The sequence below is a fragment of the Paroedura picta genome, chromosome 4 (genome assembly GCF_049243985.1).
Source record: "Paroedura picta isolate Pp20150507F chromosome 4, Ppicta_v3.0, whole genome shotgun sequence".
NCBI lineage: Eukaryota > Metazoa > Chordata > Lepidosauria > Squamata > Gekkonidae > Paroedura > Paroedura picta.
In genome coordinates this window covers 109,891,894-109,908,746 of record NC_135372.1, presented here as the reverse complement: position 1 = coordinate 109,908,746, position 16,853 = coordinate 109,891,894, and the positions used below count along the sequence as shown (strand labels likewise).

At 44.7% G+C, this 16,853-nt stretch overlaps 1 protein-coding gene across 1 annotated transcript; it reads right to left on the bottom strand.

Moving 5' to 3' along the window:
• Positions 1 to 171: 171 nt before the first annotated feature.
• On the bottom strand, positions 172 to 10,363 carry TSHB (thyroid stimulating hormone subunit beta). Its single transcript, XM_077335005.1, has 5 exons — positions 10,329 to 10,363; positions 5,608 to 5,702; positions 5,216 to 5,274; positions 1,226 to 1,400; positions 172 to 505 (listed from the first exon to the last, which is right to left on the bottom strand). The coding sequence occupies exons 4-5, from the start codon at positions 1,391 to 1,393 to the stop codon at positions 263 to 265; spliced, it is 411 nt and encodes a 136-aa protein (XP_077191120.1). The 5' UTR covers positions 1,394 to 1,400; positions 5,216 to 5,274; positions 5,608 to 5,702; positions 10,329 to 10,363; the 3' UTR covers positions 172 to 262.
• Between the last annotated feature and the right edge of the window lie 6,490 nt (positions 10,364 to 16,853).

The following is a 16,853-nucleotide window of genomic DNA, read 5'->3' as shown; positions in this document are numbered from 1 at the left end:
AGACAAACACACTCTGAAAGTTCATCCTTGTAAGTTCACTTGTGGATACTGCAATAGTGGTTTATTCCGCAATCATTGCGATTTCAGAGTTCTAGTTCAAATGACAAAATAAATAGCAGCTGGTTTTGTTTCATTTTTCTGCTAAATAATAATTTGATAGAGTCAGTGTTGAATATGCTACCCATTCTATTTATTCTTGGCTGCCAGTGATTTGCCATGAGGGATATTTGTGTACATGAGCATATTGCAGGTAGCCGGAGCTTCATGGGCTATGGCGTTTCTGGAGTCTAGCACAATAGCCAGCCCTGCTGGCCTCCTGCACACAGTCACTGTAGTCAGTATTGCATTTCCCACACTTGCAGCTCACTGCAACAGGGTAGGAATAGTAGGAGGCAGTGTGGTGCTGGCAGCCAGGCATCAGCACTGTCCTGTACACCATGTCCTTATATGTGCATACCTCCTGGGACAGGGCACTCCGGGGCAGCAGCTTCTTACCATTGCTGTCCTGTAAAGGAATGCCAACAGTTAATCCATCTCTATGAGGAATTTTGTCCAAATGCACTTAGGTAACTTGTGTGGTGCTCAAATAGTCTATTCACACACATCCAGCCTCACTACTGGGGTGCCAGTATTTTTGCAGCTGAAACAAAAAGGCTATTTAGTCCTGTGAGAAATATCTAAACTAAGCCAAGCAGTGTATGGGCCCGTCATAATGCCAAATTCATGATGCTGAGTTCAGCCCTGATCCAAGTTCCTAAATTTACAGCACATGGCTATGGTTTGGAGATCGAAAGTCTAGGGGACTAGTCAATACACAGTGCTTGGGTCCAGCTAAAATCCTCCTTGCTTAAGAACTTGTTTGTTGTACCCAGAAGGAAGGATGGCACAAGTCACCCTCCTGGAAGCACTTAGGACTACTCTGTCCAAAGCAAACCTTTTGCTACAAGGCAAACAAAACAGCTTCCTACTTTAGGCATCCACGCCCTCAATGGTCATCTTCCTCCCCCCCCCCCCGTGCCACATTCTACCTCTCCTTTCTGTTGGTGCTCCCAAAGCTCTGCCCTCGCCCCTGTTTTTATCCTACCTCTTACCTATCAGGGCTTGTCCTCCCTCAGCCCTTTGTGACACTGCTGTGTACATTAATTAGAGAAAAGGAACCCTTTTCATCCAATTGCTAACCAAGTGTAGGGAGAAGAAACTCGGTAGCATCTTGTGAGACAGGTACCCATGTCATGCAGAATCCTTCGCAGATGGTGGTGTTGATAGCCAAACAGTAGGCGCATTCCCTTTTCTCCACGTGGATGACATGTTCAACAGGGACGCAGAGAGACACACTCTGCCCCACAGTAAGGGCAAACACTACAAGACGAGCGATGACAAGGGCCGGATACATGCTAGGTCTAAAGGCAAAGCAAAGTGAGTGGTGGTATCTGTTTACATTTCTAGTCATTCCTTAACAGAAGACTTAAGGAAGATTACAAAGGTTTTTTTAAACCATTCAGTAATAATCTTTAAATTAATAAGTATCAGTAAAGCCTCTTATCAAACCAGATTTTAAAACAGCAAAACTAATTACAAAAAGGCCCTCCCCAAAATTTTTAGCATTGGGCCAAGATATGCATTACAGCATGCTGGGCCCACCTGGGAGGCTTTCATCAAGGTGGAGAGGTGAAGTTCAATATGTTCTTTACCGAGGCAGTATAAGTTGGTCTCTAGAAATACCACATATTCCATGTAGATGGTGCAAGAGTGCTGAAACACCTGTTGGGGGGGGGGGACTGTTCCAGCAGCACTTTAAAAGGTTCAGGGGGGAAAGAAGACTGCTTTTGGCTGCTTGGCTCATTTCCCGTCTAAGATTGTGCTGGCACCTATATCTGCTGTAATATGTACTTTGGCTCTTGCATAGTCTGCAGAAGGACAGAAAGGTGAGAGCTTTCCCAACCTTCTCTGTCAAGTGGTTCTACTAGGCAGGAGGTACAATAGACAAGAACAGATCACACTTATTGGCAGGAGAGGACCTTCAAGAGACCTTTCTCCCATGAGCAGAGCTGACACCCTGTTTACATGTTGCAGTGAATGCATGTGCAACCTGCATGTACGTGCATATGTCCTCTTTTTATGAAACGGGACCAGTACCAGGATAAATCTGGGGTTTAAATTATACATTCAGATGTACATAAGACTTACTCAACACACATATAAACACAAACTATGTATACATTGTACACAGATAATACATGGTTTCACTGTGACTTGAAAACAGGGCTACAGTGGAATTTAACAGGAGGAGTAGAGGTCTTGTAGATTTGAAAGGCTTAATAAATACTAAAACTAGCATCAAAAAATTGACCCTCCAAAAGTAACTGAAAGCCAACATAACTATTATAAAACTAGAAATTAAGCCCGCTGTAGAAACAATACAGCAGGTGCAAGCGGGCAGTGGGTGGGTGTGGCAGGGCCCCCCCCCTGTGGCTGAGCGCGGGGAGATAAAGGGATGGGTAGACAGGTGGATAGTAGGAAGGAAGGAAGGAAAAAAGAAAGAAAGATAGAAAGTGAGCAGGTGAGAGGGCGAGAAGAGGCAGAGGAAGGAAGGAAGGAAGGAAGGAAGGAAGGAAGGAAGGAAGGAAGGAAGGAAGGAAGGAAGGAAGGAAGGAAGGAAGGAAGGAAGGAGCAGAGAAAGGGGTCAGGGCACAGGGGAAGGAGAGGGGTGAAGGGGCTGCTTGGCGGGTGAGGGGGACACGTGATGTTGGGGGGCAGCAGGGGAAGAGTTCGAGGTAGAGATGGGTGGATGGGTGGGTGTTTGGGGGGAAGCGGCAGTGGAGCGCGGCAGAGAGATAGAGACAGTGGAGAGAGACAGAGAGAGAGAAAGGGGGAAGGTTAGGAGACGGGGCAGGGGTGGTAGGAAAGGGGGGGGAGTGAAGGGGCTGTTGGACGGGGTGGGCGCCCCTCCCTGCTCGCCTCCTGGTCTGTGCGCCCCTCCCCCCCGCCAGGGTACCGGCCAGGTCTGGAGCTTCTTGGGAGGCAAAGGGACAGCCCCACAGCGGCTGCGCCACAGCAGGGCTTTCCCTTTGCCACCTTGAAGCTCGACGGGCCCAGCAGTCTCTGGGCCAGGTCCGGAGCCTCTGGGGCGGCAAAGGGACAGGCCCAGCCATGGCTGTGCCACGGCACAGCTGTCCCTTTGCCACCCTGAAGCTCGATAGGCCCGGCAGCCTCCAGGCCAGAGCCAGATCCTCTGGGGTGGCTGCGCCACGGCAGGGCTATCCATTTGCCGTCCCGAAGCTCGATGGGCCTGGCTGGGTCCGGAACTTCTGGGGTGGCAAAGGGACAGCCCTGCTGCGGCTGTGCCGCGGCTGGGCTGTCCCTTTTCGGGCTGAAGCTTGGGGGGCCGCCTGGGCCACTGCCTACCTTGCTTGTCTGCAGGATAATAGCGGCGGCGGGGAAGCTGGCCCACGTGGGGGGGGCGGGTCGGCAGGCACCTCATGGCTGCCAATTCATCAATGAGGGGCCAAGGGGCCCTTTGGTGGCAGACTGACAACTGAAAGGCCCGATTTGGCCATCCATTTGTCAGTCTGGGGGGGAGGGGCCAATGGGCGCCGCTCCCCATCTCAGACAGGGCCTGCCGCAAGGGCCCTTAGCAAATTATTAATACTGCACCCGCGGAGAGGTTACAGATAGTAATAACATACATGTAGCTGCCTTATTCTAAATCAGAATAATCCAAGTCAGCATTGACTACTCAAGGCGAACAGTGCCTTCCAGGGTCTAAGGCAGAGTTCTTTCACATCACCCACTGTCTAGTCCTTTTAACTGGAAATGCTGGGGATTGAACTTTGGAACCTTCTGCATGCAAAGGATAGGTTCTTCTACTGAGCTGGAGTCCCTCCCCATATCTCTTTGTTACCAGCATTTTATACAAATGGACATTTCCAAATTGTCTCCCAAATCCTAAGACATTATGAAGCCAAAAATGCAGAAGTTAACAGAAACAGGTCACTTTTTAACCATCATTTCCTAATGTTATTCTCAAACTAGCCATTACTTCCAACCATAATCCCAATTTGTGTCTAAGCTAGGCTTTGGGGGGGCATGATGAAGCAATACATTTCCAATCAAGAATTATAATAGGTACATTAAAAGTGTCCCAAGGAAAGTTGTGTGCTTCCCCTGCCCTCTCCAGGCCATTTCCCTGTTCAACTGCATCTCAATACTAGCACTAGGGTATTTTGGGTTTTTTCACCCTTTATGAATCACTTTTTGTCCTCATCCTGTTAGTGTGCACCTGGGGATCAGACAGGCTGAAAAAAAGTGTATGTGATCTTTCAATAATGCACAAGTTATCAAGGCTTGCTGAAATGTGTGGGGCTCTGGAGAGGCGATCTAAATAAATAAGAAACAGACCGTTTCTGCTCCTCTCTTTTTTAGGCTGATTGAAGAAACACACACACTCAAAACCGCCCATAGACAAGGAGGCATCCAGACTCACGCCCCGACTATTGATGGTGGCCAAAGTTGTTAATTAGACTCCGTCAAGGCTCAGAGTCAGGACTTTTAGCAATCCATCAGGGGCACATCAACCCAGCCCGAGGACATCCAACTTAGCTCTATTTAACTTCAGCCAGTTTGGTGTAGTGGTTAGGAGTGCGGAATTCTAATCTGGCATGTCAGGTTCGATTCTGCACTCCCCCACATGCAGCTAGCTGGGTGACCTTGGGCTCGCCACGGCACTGATAAAACTGTTCTGACCGGGCAGTGATATCAGCGCTCTCTCAGCCTCACCCACCCCACAGGGTGTCTGTTGTGGGGAGAGGAATGGGAAGGCGACTGTAAGCCGCTTTGAGCCTCTTTCGGGTAGGGAAAAGCGGCATATAAGAACCAACTCTTCTTCTTCTTCTTCAACCTACTATGCTGAACCCCTTCAAGAGCCAAGAGTTGTAGCACCTCACCTGGGGCACGCTGACCCAGCCAGAGCACCTCCATCTTAGCTGGATTCAACTTCAGCCAACTACTTGAGCGAGTCTGTCACCATCTCCAGGCAACTAGTCAGGGTATTTGGGATGTCAGTGGATGGCCATCCAATAATAGATATAGCAGGGCGTCATCAGCATATTGGTGACACCTTACCAGAACTATATTTATAAGGAGATTTCTATTGTATTCCGCCCCAAGCCTATTCTAGGGAGGGGTGGTGTAAAAGTCAAATAAGTAAATAACCTACCTCTCAAGGTGGTTGTTGTGACTACAAAGTGGTGGAGGGACAAATGAGAGCTTTGAGTCCTGAGAAGAATGAAAAGTCAGATTTTTTTTTAATCATCATAATAAATAAAACATCCCAAAGTTTTATGCCAATAAAGGTACTCTGAACATCCCAAAGCAAATATAATTCATAAGAACTCATAGTCCAAAAAGTTACTGTGTAGGAAAAAGTAGCACGTGTTGATCCTGCTATGAATGACAAATTGAAAAGAGCTAGAAAAAATGCTAGCTCTTTGCTTCCTAAGAAAAATTCAGATTGATCCTGCTTATGGCACAGATCTCAGGATTCACAGCAATATGGTCATTCTTGTCCAAATCTCCCCCCCCCCCCCAAGCCCTGAACCAGTTACATACCTATTAGATTTGCAACGATGCCAAATAGGGATCCAACCAGACTCTTGGCAGACAGATTTTCCCCTCACACAGAAATCTGGGTCTGAATCAAAGAGCTGCAGAAACAATGACGTTAGCACTAGCCCTGAGTGCATTTTATACTCTCCTAGTTAATTCCTGGCTGATCTGCCTGTTTATATAATTGCATTAATTGCTGCTTCTATTTCAATATTATCTACTGAAGATTCATACTTTAGCAGGAGGGAAATGTGATTACAATAACAACTACAACATATCCACCCAGCAGCTGGACCACAACAAAACTAATTACTTTAAGATTAACTCTTCATTTCCCATGTCAGGTAGAAAGTACACCCATGTCAATTTACACCAATGATACCACCATTCTCTCTTACACAAGAGTCGGTCTTTGAGGATATTTAAATCTTTTTTAATTTGTTGTTGTCAGGTGCGAAGTTGTGTCCGACCCATCGCGACCCATGGACAATGATCCTCCAGGCCTTCCTGTCCTCCACCATTCCCCAGAGTCCATTTAAGTTTGCACCTACTGCTTCACTGACTCCATCCAGCCACCTCATTCTCTGTCGTCCCCTTCTTCTTTTGCCCTCGATCGCTCCCAGCATTAGGCTCTTCTCCAGGGAGTCCTTCCTTCTCATGAGGTGGCCAAAGTATTTGAGTTTCATCTTCAGGATCTGGCCTTCTAAAGAGCAGTCAGGACTGATCTCCTCTAGGACTGACCGGTTTGTTCACCTTGCAGTCCAAGGGACTCGCAAGAGTCTTCTCCAGCACCAGAGTTCAAAAGCCTCAATTCTTTGACGCTCGGCCTTCCTTATGGTCCAACTTTCGCAGCCATACATTGCAACTGGGAAGACCATAGCCTTGACTAAACGCACTTTTGTTGGCAGGGTGACGTCTCTGCTTTTTAGGATGGTGTCTAGATTTGCCATAGCTTTCCTCCCCAGGAGCAAGCATCTTTTAATTTCTTTGCTGCAGTCCCCATCTGCAGTGATATTGGAGCCCAGGAAAATAAAATCTGTCACTATCTCCATTTCTTCCCCATCTATTTGCCAGGAATTGAGAGGGCCAGATGCCATGATCTTTGTTTTCTTGATGTTGAGTTTCAAGCCAACTTTTGCACTCTCCTCCTTCACCCGCATCAACAGGCTCTTTAGTTCCTCTTCACTTTCTGCCATTAGAGTGGTATCATCTGCATATCTGAGGTTGTTGATATTTCTCCCTGCAATCTTGATCCCAATTTGTGACTCCTCTAATCCCGCATTTCTCATGATGTGCTCCGCATACAAGTTAAATAGGCAAGGCGACAGTATACAGCCTTGCCGAACTCCTTTCTCAATTTTGAACCAGTCAGTGATTCCATGTTCAGTTCTTACTGTTGCTTCTTGACCTGCATATAAATTTCTCAAGAGACAAATAAGATGCTCTGGTATTCCCATCTCTTTAAGAACTTGCCACAATTTGTTGTGCTCCACACAATCAAAGGCTTTAGCATAGTCAATGAAGCAGAAGTAGACATTCTTCTGGTACTCCCTAGCTTTCTCCATGATCCAGCGTATGTTGGCAATTTGATCTCTAGTTCCTCTCCCTCTTCAAAATCCTGCCTGTACTTCTGGAAGTTCTCGGTCCACATATTGCTGGAGCCTAGCTTGTAGGATTTTGAGCATAACTTTGCTAGCATGACAAATTAGTGCAATGGTGCGGTAGTTTGAACATTCTTTGGCATTGCCCTTCTTTGGGATTGGTATGTAAACTGACCTTTTCCAATCCTGTGGCCATTGTTGAGTTTTCCAAATTTGCTGGCATATTGAGTGTAGCACTTTTACTGCATCGTCCTTTAAGATTTTGAATAGTTCAACTGGAATGCTGTCACCACCACTAGCTTTATTGTTGCTCAGACTTCCTAAGGCCCATTTGACTTCACATTCCAGGATGTCTGGCTCCAGGTCAGTAACTACCCCATTGTGGTCATCAGGGATGTTAAGCTCGCTCTTGTATAGTTCTTCTGTATAATTTTGCCACCGTTGTTTAATCTCTTCTGCTTCTGTGAGGTCCCTACCATTTTGGTCCCTTATCATACTCAACTTTGCATGAAACTTTCTCTTTATATCTCCAATTTTCTTGGAAAGATCTCTGGTCCTCCCCATTCTATTGTTTTCTTCTATTTGTTTGCACTGTTCATTTAAGAAGGCATTCTTATCTCTTCTAGCTTTTCTCTGGAATTCTGCATTCAATTGGGTGTATCTTTCTCTTTCTCCCTTGCCTTTCACTTCCCTTCTCTCCTTAGCTATTTGTAAAGCTTCCTCAGACAGCCATTTTGATTTCTTGCATTCCTTTTTTTAATAAATATTGTCAAATTGACTCATTAACCATAAATTACTCAAAATCCAAAATGCTACTGTTCTTTATGAGCTGGAAACCAAAGAAATGGTTTGTGGGTAGTAAAGATATCCAAGTTTAAAACTTTAAATATTTGGGTATGACTTATCATTATAATTTTAATTGGTCAATCCATCAAATTTGGGCAATACATTTGGCCAAATGCTCTGCTGCCCAAATTAAACAATTTTATTTCCTTAAAGGCAACCAATTTGTACACCCTGCAGTAAGAATCTTATCTCAAATATTATATGGCATAACTATTTGAATAAAAATATTCAACAATAATGCTGAAAAAGTCCAGGCAAATTTCTTTTGACAACTCCTGGGTGGCCCAAAATGTGTGCCTTATTTCACAACTTGTGCTGAACTGGGCCAACAACTTTTGGAAACTAAGACCTGGGTCATAACTTTTAAATATTGGCTAAAATGCATTTTAGATCTGGGCCAAGATGTTTAATCTCTCATTTAAAAATGATTCTCATGGTGTTAACTGGTTCTCTGTTATCGAATCTAAAATTGCCCAGATTGGATTTTCAGTAGATTTTTTTCCTGCTTCCAAATGTATCAGTCATATTTCGTGCTCTAAAACAGAGATTATTAGAGTTTCAATTTCCTGTTAAGCCTCATATATGCTCTCCTACCAACCTTGGCTTACAAATTCATCATGGAAGGATGGCCTACTATTTCTGTAATCTTGACAACCATTGCCAGCCTTTGTGATGGCTAGGATGAATGTTGTCCCCTCTAAGGTGCTAGCCAGGAGATATCAGGAGGTCCCATTTCAGGAGAGGTTATGTTCATATTCTGTAACCAGATTCAACCCAACACATTATCCTAGATTGCCAGCTTAATGAGGTTCCTCATAAAGAGCTTCTTCTCCCTTTAAAGGATTTGTAAATAAGGAAAGTGAATTTTGATAGTTATTGATTATTCCCCTGTTTAATGTCCATGACTGCAAAAAAATTGGTCTAAAATCTAAAAGTTAGAACTAAACTTTTAAAGCATATTTTACTGTTATTGGCTTGTCGTTCATATATCTTCAGTTGTTGTGACCTTTTCTCACTTATATGTTGTAATGGAGGAGCAGGTCACCAGAGTAGAAAAGCTAGCGTTCTTCCACCTATGCCAAGCCAAGCTACTAGTGCCTTACCTGGCTCCAGAACCCCTAGCCACAGTGATCCAGGCAATGGTCACCTCTAGGCTGGATTTCTACAACTTGCTCTACATCGGCCTACCTTTATCCCTGATCCAGAAACTACAACTGGTGCAGAATGCAGAAGCCAGGGTTCTCAAGGCAACACCTTGGAAGGCCCACAACCGGACCGTGCTCCAACAGCTACACTAGCTACCAGTTGAATACCAGATCAGACTTAAGGTTCTGGTAACCACCTTCAATGCCATATACAGTCTGGGCCTGAGTACCTGAGTACCTCTCTGTCTATACACCCAAGAGAGCAGTACACTCTATAAATATCAACAAGCTGGTGATCCCTGGCCCCAGGGAAGCTCATCTGGCCTTGCCCAGGGCCAGGGCTTACTCCATTCTGTCCCCCACTTGGTGGAATGAACTCTCAGAAGAAATCAAGGCCCTTCCGGAACTAAAACCATTCCAAAGGGCCTGCAAACTGGAGCTCTTCCACCAAGCCTTTGGTCAAGGCCAATGAACCAACTAGAGCTCCTAGCAGCCACTGCCTCCACAAACTGCACCCTGCAGTTGAAGAACCGATCCATGATGCAGTGTTAATCATTAAAAATGTTAAATGTTCTACAATTCAGTGTTATGCCATTAGTAATGTTATATGTTTACAATTATGATTATTTTCTTTTGTTTGGGATTACAAATGATGTTTCCTGTATTGGATCAGAAGTTCAAATGTAAACTGCCCTGACGCAAGTGGGCCATCCTTATCCATCCATCCATCCATGGTTCCTCTATAAATTTGTGAAACAGCCTAGGGGGTGGAACGTGTCCAGCTGTCCAAGTTGGAATAGGGCTAATCAGGGTGCAGCCTGCAACCCTGATTGGCCCTTCCCCACAGCTCCTGCCCTCCCTCCCTGAACGCTAGCCATGTTCCTCTCAGACACGCCAGAGACAGAGAGACACACACAGAGCCCTGCCAGACCGAAAACAAGCCCTCATTCCCTCCTATCACTCCTGCTGTGTGGGAGGCAGAAAGAGTCACAGAGAGAGCTGCCCCAAGCTGCTGACAGAGACACAGAGACAGCCACCCCTGCTGCAATGGAGGGAGAGAGAGAGAGACAGAGAGAGCTGCCCCAAACTGCACTTCAGCCCACCTTCGCTCCTACAAACCACCCCTGATTACCTGCTATGCCTCCTGCTGCTAGGCACACTGAGACAGGCAGCAAGAGGGAGAGGGAGAGGGAGAGGGAGAGACACAGAGAGAGACCTGCACCTCCTGGTGTCCACTGGGTCCTAGCGCCCATTGCATTCCTGCTTGCCATGGGCTTTCGTGCTAGTCCTTCCATAATGCTATGGAATGCCAATAATGGTAATGAACTAATGATTTTAAGGAAGCTTCCTCATACACCTGAAAAGATTGATTATCAGCTTGGGTGTATGACAGGGAAGGAAGGCCTGTTTTAAAACCTTCACTACGTCACGCAGGCCATGATTTTCAAAAGTATCAGCAAAAGCTGCGAAATGGGCACAGAAAATGTCACATTTAGTTCTCCCTCCAGTGGTAGCAAACCAAGCATCTCCTCCTTTCCATTTGATTGCCATTCACCACACTGGCCTGAGAGATATTGTTGCAGTGAGTATGTGTGTGTGTGTGCGCGCGTGCACACACGTGGATATGCATGCACATCCATGTGTGCATAAGTGAGCTTCCTTGTGGGTTATATTTGATTTCAGGACAGGCTGTTCTTTGGACCATGGGTTGCTATTATGTCTTTCTTTTGTGATCTTTTGTGACACTTTTATATAATAGCAGAAGGAGAGGGTTAAGTGTCTGAATGCTATGCTAATTAATTTGACATTCTATAGTAGCTTTACACTAACTCTAAAGCAAACATGCTATGAAGATTTTGCTGCTGTTATTGCAATATTACATAAGTTTCCAGGTCATTCTGACTCTGAAATGGGATCCACCAGAAATGGAGAAGACCCTGAACACGAAAAGCAATTGTGGACTGTCAGGAAGTAAGCAAGTATACATATTCAGAAAATATTGGTCAGATGTGTTATGCAGTGCAATGGAGCACCAGGAAGAGTCTTCTTATATGGCACCACAGCATAACAGCCTTAATAATGGCATCAGTAGAATCTCCCATTAGATCAAACTGAATTATTGGGTATCCAGAACTGGCCTTCCCATGAGGTGTACTAAGGCCATCACCCAGGGCTCCCAATTTTCTCAGAGGTACCACAGAATCAGTTGGAGTGGGAAACACCACACCAAGGCAGTTGAGCAGTGGCCAGGCCCTTCCCCATCACTGTGTCAGGGATTAGGGGAGGGGGTGATACAATAAACCAATGCAGGCAGCTTCCTTGCAGGTATGTGAGGAGGAGGATTTTGCCTAGGACACCAGGGTTTTGCCCTGCTGGGTATTGCTAAGATTGTTTTCCTACATTAACCATTGAAGTAGAGTTCTAGCAATGCACATGAAAGATGGTTGCACTTGATAAATCAAGGGGATTATCTACATAACCAAAGTTGGTTCTTCATTGGTGTTTGCTAATGAAGTCCTTCAATAGGATCAATTCTTCTTGGCAGGATTTAAATAATATATATGTGGCCTTTGGCTCACATTAAGTTGAAAAACAATCACTGATGAAAACTCACTTGAAAACGGTTTTAATCTGGAGGCTGTTTTGGTTGTTCTATTAAAAGAAGAGATTAGACACGTTTAGTTACATTAATTGTGAAATTGTTTATTATAGCCTAGGATAGGTTCTTTTTTCTGTTATACTCATTTCGAACCGTTCTTTTTTTCGTGGTGTGGTGTAGGGGGCAAGAGTGTTAAACTAGTAACTGGAAGATCCACCTTGAATCCCCTCTCTCATGCTATGGAAGTTCATTGGGTGACCTTGGGCCAGTCACACACTCCCAGCCCTCACAGGGTTGTTGTGAGGATAAAATGGAGAAGAAGGGAATGATATAAGCTGCTTTGGGTTCCCATTGAGGAGAAAGGCAGAGTGAATGCATAAATAAAGTGTGCCTCAGATAAGATTCATAACAGAGTGAGCCAATTTTCCCTAGGGAAATGTGTTTCTTTACTGACTAATAAAACAGTAAAGATCCCATTTATTCTTGTCATTATTATATTAATAAAAGCAAATTGGAAACTAATTGCATTTGCCAGCATCTGTTACTCTCTGCCTGGCTGGAGAGTTCAAGCATAGTGCATACTCAAAGGAAGAGGGAAAGGACCAATCAGGAGATAGCACAGCTAATAAGAAATGTATCCAGTTATCACAGTCAAAGAGTGATATTTTTTCCCTTGCCCATGCTTCTACCAGTAATTAGTGGCTTGGATTGTTGAACACGATTGTTGATTGTATGTTAGCAAGCCAGCATCTCTTTGCTTGATTCACATGTGAACTTTTGACAGGCATGCTTGGGGAATTTCTCACTTGGAATTTATTTCCCAGATTTGGATCAGGACCATGATACCCATAGGAAAGACTTCCTATCAATCCATTTTCCTAACATGAAGTGGTCCCAGAGAACCACTGTTTGCTCACTGAGAAAATGTAATTGTCCTGGCTATACCTAGGTTTCCCCCATTCTAGCAAATGGTGGCTCCCCAGGGCCATTTCAAGTTCTCTGCATATTGGAGTACCAGTTGAAGTCAGGCCTGCACATATCTTGGAATTAGGTTCCCAGCAAGAAACATTCAGTGCCCATCTGATCACAAGTCCTGGTGGCAGACACAAGGACTTTGTAGAGTATGTCTTGCTTCTCTTCAATACTGTGTACACAAAGATACTGGCAGTGGATCTCCAGGTCTCAGACTGTAGGAATCTTGAACTGTAATGTACATGATTCAAAGGGATATAAAGAATATCCTACAGGGGGCATTGGAGGAGATGTGTATTTAGCATAGTTAGATTAGGAATTTCCTGATATTTTCCAAATAATCTCCTTCAGCATCCTGATCAGCTCAATAGGATACTTCCTGCTCCTTTGAACATGCTTCCTCCCTGCTTGCCTCAAGAATAGAATGAATGCAGAACAATAATTATACAGTTAGATAGGACTCTCTCTCCTCTCTTCCTTTACAAAGATAGGACTCTCTCTCCTCTCTTTCTCTCCTCTCTTCATAATAAAACTATTATATTCTATTAAGCAGTTTGGTGCTGGCTCTCTTTGCATATTTAAACTCTGCCCACACAAATATTTCACATCATCCTTCACTGGAGGTGCCGAGGATTGGACCTGGGACCATCTGCTGGCAAAGCAAAGCTCAGCCACTGACCTATGCCCCCAGAATTGTCAGATTCTTTCCAGCATTCTGCAAATTCTATAGTGACTGCATTAACATGGAGCTGACTGGCATGACAGAGTGTGACTGGTGTGCTATTTTTGTTTTGTATGAGAACATGTTGCTATCTGTGAGGCTTTCCCCAGTGCTCTTTTTTCCCTAGCATCACTTATATTGTAAGGCAGTCCGTTAATCCCGTACTCCATACATGTGTTGGTGTCATGGTCCTGTGCGTCACTGTGATTATTTGTGAAGCTTTCAAATAGTTAATCTACTTTACTCATAGGGAATACATTGACATTTTCAATACCGTTATCACCAGCTGTGGTGCGCACGCAGCTTTAGTGAGTTCCACTGATCACTAGTATTCCAGTGTGTTGTTTTACACCATGGCTTACTAAATCTACATTTGATTAGTCTCACTTGCAATACTGTAGGGTAGCGATCCCCAACCTGTGGGCTGCGGACCACATGTGGTCCTTCGACTAATTGGAGGTGGGCCCCGAAGGACAGTTTCTCCCCCCCCCCCCGGCCCTTTACAACACACTTCGGGTGTCATTGTCTCCCATCACTCCCAGATGGGACTATCTCGTTGCAGAGAAACAAGCTCAGAGTTCCCATTGATTTGTCATTGTCATGAGTTAAAATTTCCATGAAAATAAAATGTTCCTTATGTTCATTGTTGTGGCGTGTCTGTATCTTATTTTGAAGGGATGTTTAAAAATTACCATAGCGATCAGAGAGCGTTAGGGCAGTGGTTGAGAGTAGAGGAGTAAACTACCCCCCCCCCCACCGGGCCTCAGTAAAAGGCGGTGAGTGGTCCCCAGTGAGTGGTCCCTGGCGTCGAGTGGTCCCCGGTGATAAAAAGGTTGGGGACCACTGCTGTTGTTCTTAGGTGCGAAGTCGTGTCCGATCCATCGCGACCCCATGGACAATGATCCTCCAGGCCTTCCTGTCCTCTACCATTCCCCACTTCTGTAGGGGACACACAAAACGATTACTTAAGTGCATGATTCTGAATTGTTGCATAGGTTGTTTAGCCTGTTACGTAATGCTATCTATCTAAATATAGGGACGACCAGAACCAATGGGATGAGATTAATTCAAAAGAAATTCCATCTAAACATCCGGAAGAAGTTCCTGACAGAGCAGTTTCTCAGTGGAACAGGCTTCCTCAGGAGGTGGTGGGTTCTCCATCTTTGGAAATTTTTAAACAGAGGCTGGATAGCCATCTGACAGAGAGGCTGATTCTGTGAAGGCTTAAGAGAGTAGCAGGTTACAGTGGATGAGCGATTGGGATGTGAGTGTCCTGCATAGTGCAGCGGGTTGGACTAGATGACCCAGAAGATCCCTTCCAACTCTATGATTCTATGATTCTATGTACCTTAAAATATGTGGGTAGGTAGGAATGTCTAAAAGATGGTGAGATCTGTCACCATCTTGTCCTCCCAAAAGGCTGGATCCTTTTATAGACAATTCCTACTTTTGGAATGTGTCTTAAAAATCATATAAGTAGCAACTATATTAGGTATTTTAAAGGCTTTTTAGTGTTTAAATGTTTGCTGCATTAGGAACCCTCCCTTTTGTGCAAATGCAGCATAGAAATATTTAAAATGTATAAATTAAAAAGAAAAGGAGTATTCGTAAATAAAATAGGCAAGACACCAATACATAGTGACAGCCTCTCTGGCTGGGCCCTTGCAGAGCAAACATTTACTGACTGTGCCCCTCTGCCTTCTTTCAGATTATTCCACAACTCCTTTCTATATGAAGCCTGGCCCGGTTCTACCATGATAATTTTATTGTGGTTCTGGCCCGTCCAGAACTTTAATTTCATGGTTAATTGGCTATGACTTGTTCAAGTGACACGGAACTTCAGGAGCTGTATTCAGCAGCAGCCCAATTAAGCATGAATCATTCATGTCTAACCTTTCCCTTAACCAAAACAACTGTCTCCGTGACATCAGTGATTTACACTTTCATGAAATGGAAGACATCATGATGGCTCGGTGGCCACAGCTGTAATCTTAGAAACAGATATCAAGGCACTGGATGTGCCTTAATGATAGGAAATGCAAAAGATGACTATTTATGGTGTTACAAAGTTCAATAGTCATTTGCTCAGGGATATAGATCTAGAAAGCGGACAGGAAACAGAATCTCATCCCACATCCTTTCAGAACAGCTAGGATGACCGTATGAAAGAAAGGCAAGACTCTTGTACCTTTAATATTTGTGTACTAGTGGGAAATTTGACAAGTGTGGCACATCATGCTGCAGACCTTCACAGAGGTCCAAGGAGAAATCCGGCTTTGGAGGCCTTGGCTTTAAAATATAAAATAAAATAAATTACATAAAATACACACAAAAACAAACTGCAAAATCTATCAAATCCCCAAAAACTTACAAATGTTTAAACTATAGGGCTAAACTTCATGATAACCATCCCCATTTTAAAGCCCAACAAGGTGCTTTTTAAAATGTTGTACCTGCAATATGCTGGGATGAGGTGCACCCCCCTCGCCGCCCCAGTGCACTTTTTCAAGTGCTAAAATAGCCACTGAGGAGTGTGTTACCTTTTCATCCCTTGAAAAGGTGTGGGGGAGGGATAACAGCATTTCCTCCCTGCATTTAAATCTTCCTCATTAGAGTTTAAATGACAGCAATGGCCACAGTTAGATGCCACTGGGTCTAGTCTGGCCCTTGGGTTGGAGCCCCCACCCACATACACACACTCCACCTACACACTTGACTTGGAACCCTTTCCCCCAATGGCACGATCTTCCCTGTCTTACTCTCTGCTGCTGCTGCTGCTGCTAACAGCATCCTCAACCACCTTGAATCTTCTAAGGCAGGGGTAGTCAACCTGTGGTTGTCCAGATGTCCATGGACTACAATTTCCATGAGCCCCTGCCAGCAAACTAAGGTGTGAAGGACAGGATACAGATTCTAAAATAAGTACAATTCTGGAGAGGGAATGGTGCAAGATGAAAACAAAGAGACGAAAAAACCCTTGTTCCAGTGCCCGTGGGCTTAACCGTAATCAAGACACTTTGCCACTAGGTTGCGTTTTCATAGAATCATAGAATCATAGAGTTGGAAGGGGCCATACAGGCCATCTAGTCCAACCCCCTGCTCAATGCAGGATCAGCCCAACATTTTTAATGTTAATGAAAGCATTCTGGGAGATCTGTTATAGTGTGTGGTCACTCCCTAAGAACAATATATTTACAGTATTTGCTGGCGTATAAGACTACTTTGCAAACTTAAATGGACTCCGGGGAATGGTAGAGGACAGGAAGGCCTGGAGGATCATTGTCCATGGGGTCGCGATGGGTCGGACACGACTTCGCACATAACAAACAAACAAAAAGACTACTTTTTCCCCCTGAAGAACATGC

Bases quoted from the DNA above. Each gene is read 5' to 3' on its own strand.
- TSHB (XM_077335005.1), bottom strand. From the start codon at position 1,393: ATGTATCCGGCCCTTGTCATCGCTCGTCTTGTAGTGTTTGCCCTTACT. The intron at 506-1,225 runs GTACCTGTCTCA...ATTCCTTTACAG, and splicing joins AAGGATTCTGCATGACATGG to GACAGCAATGGTAAGAAGCT.